General features: G+C 41.7%; 1 protein-coding gene across 1 annotated transcript; it reads right to left on the minus strand.

The window, feature by feature from the left end:
- Positions 1–4,492: 4,492 nt before the first annotated feature.
- LOC106602993 (odorant receptor 131-2) lies at positions 4,493–7,823 on the minus strand. Its single transcript, XM_014196098.2, has 3 exons — positions 6,389–7,823; positions 5,759–5,927; positions 4,493–5,617 (listed from the first exon to the last, which is right to left on the minus strand). The coding sequence occupies exons 1-3, from the start codon at positions 6,588–6,590 to the stop codon at positions 5,014–5,016; spliced, it is 975 nt and encodes a 324-aa protein (XP_014051573.1). The 5' UTR covers positions 6,591–7,823; the 3' UTR covers positions 4,493–5,013.

Below are 7,823 nucleotides of genomic sequence, written 5' to 3' on the forward strand. Positions count from 1 at the left end.
TTGCTATGAGAATCGAAATAGAGCTCAGGTCCATCCTGTTTCTATTGATCATCCTTGAGATGTTTCTACAACTTGTGGTAAATTCAATTGATTGGACATGATTTGGAAAGACACACACCTGTCTATAAAAGGTCCCACAGTTGACAGTGCAAGTCAGAGCAAAAATCAAGCCATGAGGTTGAAGGAATTGTCCGTAGAGCTCCGAGACAGGATTATGTCGAGGCACAGATTTGGGGAAGGGTACCAAAAAATGTCTTCAGCATTGAAGGTCCCAGAGAACACAGTGGTCTCCATCATTCTTAAATGGAAGAAGTTTGGAACCACCAAGACTTTTCCTAGAGCCGGCCGCCCAGCCAAATTGAGCAATCGGGGGAGAAGGGCCTTGGTCAGGGAGGGAGGTGACCAATAACCGAATGGTCACTCTGACAGAGCTCTAGAGTTCCCCTGTGGAGATGGGAGAACCTTCCAGAAGGACAACCATCTCTGCAGCACTCCCCCAATCAGGCCTTTATGGTAGAGTTGCCAGACGGAAGCCACTCCTCAGTAAAAGGCACATGACAGCCCATCTGGAGTTTGCCAAAAGCCGCCAAAAGCCACTCAGACCATGAGAAACTAGATTATTTGGCCTAAATGCCAAGCGTCACATCTAAAGGAAACCTGGCACCATCCCTACGGTGAAGTATGGTGGTGGCTTTATCATGCTGTGGGGATGTTTTTCAGCAGCAGAGACTGGGAGACTAGTCAGGATCGAGGGAAAGATGAATGGAGCAAAGCACAGAGAAGTCCTTGATGAAAACCTGCTCCAGAGCGCTCAGGACCTCAGACTGGGGCGAAGGTTCACCTACCAACAGGACAACGACCCTAAGCACAAAGCCTGCGTAGGAGTGGCTTCGGGACAAGTCTCTGAATGTCCTTGAGTGGCCAAGTCAGAGCCCGGACTTGAACCTGATCGAACATTTCTGAAGAGACCTGAAAATAGCTGTGCAGCAACGCTCCCCATCCAACCTGACAGAGCTTGAGAGGATCTGCAGAGAAGAAGGGGAGAAACTCCCCAAATACAGGTGTGCCAAGCTTGTAGCGTCATACCCTAGAAGACTAGAGGCTGTAATCACTGCCAAAGGTGCTTCAACAAAGTACTGAGTAAAAGGTCTGAATACTTATGTAAATGTAATATTTCATATTTTTTTAAATACATTTTAATTAAACCTGTTTTTGATTTGTCATTATGGATTATTGTGTGTAGATTGATGAGGTCGGAAAAAACTATTTAATCCATTTTAGAAGAAGGCTGTAACGTATCAAAATGTGGAAAAAGTCAAGGGGCCTGAATACTTTCCAAATGCACTGTAGATAAATATATGGCACACTACAGTTGATGTTTTCTAGTGGTTTTTAATGGATGCATGAATATCTGGTCATTTTTGTCAATGACTAGGGTTCAACACTATGTCTACATCCCAAATGGCACTCTATTCCCCATGAAGTGCACTGCTTTTGACCAGAGGCCTATGTGCCCTGGTCAAAAGTAGTGCACTATATAGGGAATAGGGTGCCATCTGGGACGAAGCGTATATCACTAGAAGTGACTGCGCTTCTGATGCTGTTCAATGTTTAGAAAGGCAAACCTTGAAGCCTCACAAATAGGGGCCAGAAGTTGAACCTGTTTAGAAAAACCCTTGGCTCTATTCATGATCATGCCTCAAGAAAGAACTGTGAGCACAGTGAGATGAACTTATATGATTGGTTTACAGTGGTGCTACATTAGCCTGAATGCTGGTCTGTTTGTGCTATCTTGCCAACTCCTGTCACTCATTGTCATGCCTAACATTGACTTCACAACGACAGCAATGGAGTTGACAAGAGCACAAACAGATCTGGGACCAGGCCAATGCTACAGGGAGTTCATTACAAAGATTTATATTAAAAAAAACACTGTTTGCTGCTCTCCACTGTTACATAAATCAGTCAACAACAGGTATAGGATCAGAAAACTGCAATTCTAACCTTTACCACTAGCGGGATAAAAACCATCTGACCCTGTATCAGTGTATAACAGCTGTTTCTACCTACTGTGCATAAATGAGGGTTACAAGTGAGAGTAGCTTAGATAGGTCTCCTAGTCTAATGAACCTTGGACAATCCAGGCCTCATCAACATTCAGTTAGTTCAGATACAGTAACATAAGCCATAGCCTGGCCTCCCACTCTGTTAAAGTTTATTTCCCCCAGTTATCATGATGAAACCACTGAAATGTTAGAAATGTCCAAATACTCATTCCCTTGTTACTGGATGTCCATTAAATGGGTTCAGCCTGACAAATGCTTTATTAATACTCACGTGTCTTTGACCAAAGTACCATACAGTCTGTCTCTGGGTCACTGGCCCTATGCTTTGGTCCAGGGCATTACATGTGGCCTTCTTCAACAAGGCTTGCCGCATGTAACACCCTGGACCAGAGCAACTCTGGTCTATGCTTCCTCCTGGTTCTGTCTGGATCTCAAATGTCACCCTATTCCCTATATAGTGCACTTCTTTGGACCAGGACCCATAGGGATCTGGCCATAAGTAGTGGACTATGTAGGGAATAGGGGGCCATTTGGGACACAGACCTGCATGTGGGTCAGTGTGAGAGTCGGAGGAGAGGGTGATGTGAAGAGGGCTGGGTGTCTCTCATCTTATGACAGACCCAGTGGAATTGGTGGTGGTCCTAATGGAATACAACAGAGTTAAAATAGGTTGCTGTTAACCCAATTTCAAACACAAACCATGTGGTTGTACTACTGCCTATCATTTTATATGTATTATAAAGGGGGTGGGAGTGCAACAAACATACATTCAGTCAGCTACTGTCATATTTTGGTATAGTTAAGTTGACAACAATGTACACAATATAACAATGTACACAATATTACAATGTATACAATATTACATATCTTCAACTGTCTTTTCATGTTTCAATTAGGGTGAAACATGTAATATACACTTTGGACAAAACATTAGGAACACCTTCCTAATACTGAGTTGCAATCCCTTTTGCCCTCAGAACAGCCTCAATTCGTCAGGCTCTGCAAGGTGTCGAAAGCGTTCCACAGGGATGCTGACCCATGTTGACTCCAACATGTTGTGTCAAGTTGGTTGGTTACACACAGGAAACTGTTGAGCGTGAAAAACCCTGCAGCATAGCAGTTCTTCACACACTGAAACCAGTGTGCCTACCACCTACTGTCATACCCCGTTATAAGGTTCTTCAATCTTTTGTCTTGCCCTTTCACCCTCTGAATGACACACATACACAATCCATGTCTCAACTGTCTCGAGGCTTAAAAATCCTTCTTTAACCTGTCTCCTCCCCTTTATCTACACTGATTGAAGTGGATTTAACAAGTGACATCAATAAGGGATCATAGCTTTCACCTGGATTCACCTGGTCAGTCTATGCCATGGAAAGAGGTGTTCCTAATGTTTTGTCCACTCAGTGTAAATATCATGCAAGGTGAGGTCAGAGAAGTGTGTTGTTGTTGTTAGCGACCAGAAATGACGTCTTTCCCAGATGTCTTCATTACCTTGTTGTAATCAGGTTATCTTTAGAACCTGAAAACCAGTTTACAATGCCAAATGTTGCCCACTGGGTAAGTAGGCTAATATATCTATGTCAGATTGTGGATGCTGGGGGGTGGGGGGGATTTGTCCCAAATAGGTCCCAAATGGGTGCCATGTGGCTCAGTATCGCACTTCCCATGGGAGACCAGTATGAAAATGTATGCACTCACCACTGTAAGTCACTCTGGATAAGAGTGTCTGCTAAATGACTAACATGTAAATGTATTCCCTTTAAAGTGCACTACTTTTGAAAAAGTATTCTGTATATGTCCCAAATGGCACCCTATGGGACCTGGTCAAATGTAGGTGTAGGTGGAATAGGGTGCCATTTGGGACATATCCCTCTGTCACTAAATCCTCTTTATCACAGTGGATGGATAACATCATCACTCGATAGTCACACACACTATACTGTACTAAGTGCCAATTTCTCTCTTTCTCTTGTTTGTAAAGCACTGATGCTGAATTACTTTGTGAATATATTAAAGTGCATTTATCCATACTTGTTTTCTCTCTCTGTGCCTCTGTTGTGTCTTTGATTGGTTTTGTATGAGTCAGATGATCAGATTATTTGATTAGGAGATGTCTTAGCAATGAGATAAAATGTGTCATCTACATGACATTGAAGGATGTGTGGCTAGGTATCCTGGTTAAGGCTGGCTGAAAGCTGTACTTATCATTCGGCGCACTGTTCAGTCTGGTTAAAGCAGTGTGTGTGACCAAGGGGCCGGTGCTGGAAGGCTGTAACTGCACTTTGGCTCCATCTGGTGGGCAAACAGAGGAGTGGGTCACTGCGATGGATCAAAGAGTGAATGAACATTACAAGGTAATGAAGCTCGGGAAGCATGAGAATGTCAAATCCCTTTTATTAAATATTCCTAAAAATCAGGGGGTTTATTTCATTAATTGTATTACAGGAAAACATACATACTGTGGTTTCAAGTTATAGGGGCAATCCGCAGTTGAAACAATAACAAAGCGCCACTGTTTGGGTAAAAAGCTTACGGATGAGGCTGGAGAAATGTAAGTACTCTCAAATTCAAAGAAAGTGCTATGGATGCAAGGACTGACATTCCATAATATCAAAATGATCGTTTTAATCGTGTTTTGAGGCTATAGAGTTTGTTTACATTTACTTTGTTTACGAACATTAGAGTCAAACAAACGTATAAATGCCTCGAACCCCATCAGACCCCGAAGTATAAGTAATATTCTTCAAGAATCAATGGGAGCATATCCTTAATTTATTTGTAAGTTAAAAAAAAGTATGTATCAACTGCAGATTGTCCCTTTAAATCATTCACATACATGTGTTTTAGTTTAGTTAATTTTTTCAGCATTATTATAAGTTCTTAAAAACAGTTTTAATTAAAAACGGAATAAATGTTTCTGTTACAAGAAAAAACAATGTTATCAATAGCTGGAGATTTTAATGGGCTCCACTGTGCATCTGAGGCCACAGGTGAGATAGTACATGAGGATGTGTCTGAACGTCTTGTCTCTCAGGCCGTAAATCAGAGGACTCAGACACCTGGGCAGGATAATCAGGATGATAAACACAATATACTCAATCTGTGTGGCTTTGTCCATTGCTCTGGATTTCAAGGCTGACACTATAGTAGGAACCAGGGTGGAGGAGAGACTCAGGCCTAGCTGGATCAGGTGCAGTAGAACCGTGTTACGAGCCTTGGTGTTTATGTCCTTGTCTGAGGAGGCGGACTTGGCTACCATCATCATAGCGATGTAGGAGTATATGATGATAAAACCAACGGTCATGAAGACGATGCTGATGAACACGTTGTCTACCTGGTTGTGAATCTTCAGGTGGAAAAGCTCGCTGGTAGAGCAGAATTCCCGCATGAACTGGTCCAGGGGCATGGACTCTAGAACCAGCAGCATGACAAGCTTAATGATAGTGTTTAGGGAACACAGGATCCACACCACAGCAATGACCACGCCCGTAGTCCCGGGGGTGACAATGGAGGCATGCCTCAGAGGATAACATATAGCCACGTACCTGGAAAGGATAATTTTATTGAGTACCAAATATAAGCCCTGGTCAAAAGTAGTACACTATTTAACCTTTATTTAACCCTTGAGGTTAGAAACCTCTTTTGCCTGGAGGACTAAATAGGGAAAAAAATATAAGCAAACATACCTCTCTAGCGACATCACAGACAGGTTGAGAGGGGAAACAGCGCTGGTGAAAATGGCCACCAACACAATCACAACACATATATATCGGATCACAAACAACCCAGCGACAGCTAATATGTACAGCAGTTGGCTGGTCACCAGTAGGATGGTGTCGGCGAAGAGGAGGTTACCTACCGGAAATGAACACGTTAAACATTTGTTGGAAATAAAATAATTACACAATAACAGATTGTATTTTAACACAACTTGAATTGTAATGCATTCTACCCCATCTTTGCTTTCACAAATACATGAAAAGCTAGTTTGGAGTGTATTTAGAGCTCCTAAAGACCTAAATACCAAATTAATTGGAAACAGGTTATCATGTAACAAGCCACATGCCATGGAAGATTTCAAATGGAATGTATGACCTGATTGGGCTAGCAGTACTGCTGAAGCATCTGCACACTACAGAGGCGGCATAGGTTGAGATCTGGCCTACTGCCCCTTGACACAACCTCTATCTTTCCCCACTGTCATCCACTCTCAATATCTGTTCAATACATCTGCAAACCCTTAAAACATATATTTTTTAAAGAATTACAAACTAAATGTGTTAATCTTGTATAAAACTTCTGGTAGCCAGGTTTACCAAACAAGATATAGCGTGAGGTCTCTCTGAACACGGGCTTGCTCTTCAGACTGTACAGCATGATAGTGTTAATATAGAGGAAGAGGAGACATGGAGACACAGACAGAAAGCCCATGAACGTCCTTATGGGCACTGCCAACCTCTGATTGGTCAACGAAACGTTGTTGGACAGGAGCTGGAATGGGGGTGTTGTATTGAACATGTTTCAGGCGCATCTGTAGAGACAAAAATACTTCAAAAAAATATTTATATTACATGTACAGTGAGGTCCAAAAGCATTTGGACAGTGACACATTTTTTGTTGTTTTGGCTTTGTACACTAGCACTTGGTGGCGCAGTGGTCTAAGGCACTGCATCTCAGTGCTAGAGGCGTCACCACAGACCCTGGTTTGATTCCAGGCTGTCCCATAGGGCGGTGCACAATTGGCCCAGCTTCGTCCGGGTTTGGCTGGTTTAGGCTGTCATTGTAAATAAGAATTTGTTCTTAACAGACTTGCCTAGTTAAATAAAGGATAAATAAAAAATCCATATCAGATGAGCCTTTCAGAAATGACAGTAATTTTTGTACATAGTCTCCTCCCTTTTAAGGAACCAAAAGAATTGGGACAAATTCACTTATATGTGTATTAAAGTCATCAAAAGTTTAGTATTTGGTCCCATATTCCTAGCACACAATGACTAAATCAAGCTGGTGACTCTACAAACTTGTTGGATGCATTTGCAGTTGGTTGTGTATCAGATTATCTATGCCCAATAGAAATGAATGGTAAATAATGTATTGTGTCATTTTGGAGTCACTTTTACTGTAAATATGAATAGAATATGTTTCTGAACAATTCGACATTATGAACATGAATGAAAATACTCTCAAATTAAGCTGACAGTCTGTGTTTATAGTCATTGTATAATTTCAAAGTGCTGGAGTACAGAACCAAAACAAAAACAACACTGTCACAGTCCAAATACTTCTGGACCTCACTGTATCTGTAATATAGTATATTGCTTATACAGGTCTGGAATGGTGGTGTTGTATTGGACATGTCTCTGTCGTATACATTAGGACAAACATACATTCATTATACCTCTATGAGAAACATTGACAGGGTGGTCCCAGATCTCTATATAGCCAAATCCTAAGGTAGTTGTCAATTTCAAACAACAGCTCTGGGACCAGACTAACATATCGCCTGCCCTGTACAGACCCCCATAGGATAAAATCAAACATGCAATCTGATAACAATCAAATAAAATCTCAAATTCAAACTGCTATAAATGCAATGCTTATTATGCTAATTGAATAGCAAAAACAATTGAACACAGCAAAGACAAAGAAAAAAAATATGACAAAATCCCACAACTGTTTCCTTCTGTAGCTCTTCAGTCACAATTCAGTTCACATGGAAGGCAGAGGAATCACCCAGGAGATCTCCTGAAG

The sequence above is a fragment of the Salmo salar genome, chromosome ssa04 (assembly GCF_905237065.1).
Source record: "Salmo salar chromosome ssa04, Ssal_v3.1, whole genome shotgun sequence".
In the NCBI taxonomy this organism is placed as follows: Eukaryota; Metazoa; Chordata; class Actinopteri; order Salmoniformes; family Salmonidae; genus Salmo; species Salmo salar.

Coding starts and splice junctions, on each gene's coding strand:
- LOC106602993 (XM_014196098.2), bottom strand. CDS start 6,590: ATGTTCAATACAACACCCCCATTCCAGCTCCTGTCCAACAACGTTTCG. Junction 5,928..6,388: donor CTCACGCTATATCTTGTTTG/GTAAACCTGGCT, acceptor CATTTCCGGTAG/GTAACCTCCTCTTCGCCGAC. Junction 5,618..5,758: donor TCTGTGATGTCGCTAGAGAG/GTATGTTTGCTT, acceptor TATCCTTTCCAG/GTACGTGGCTATATGTTATC.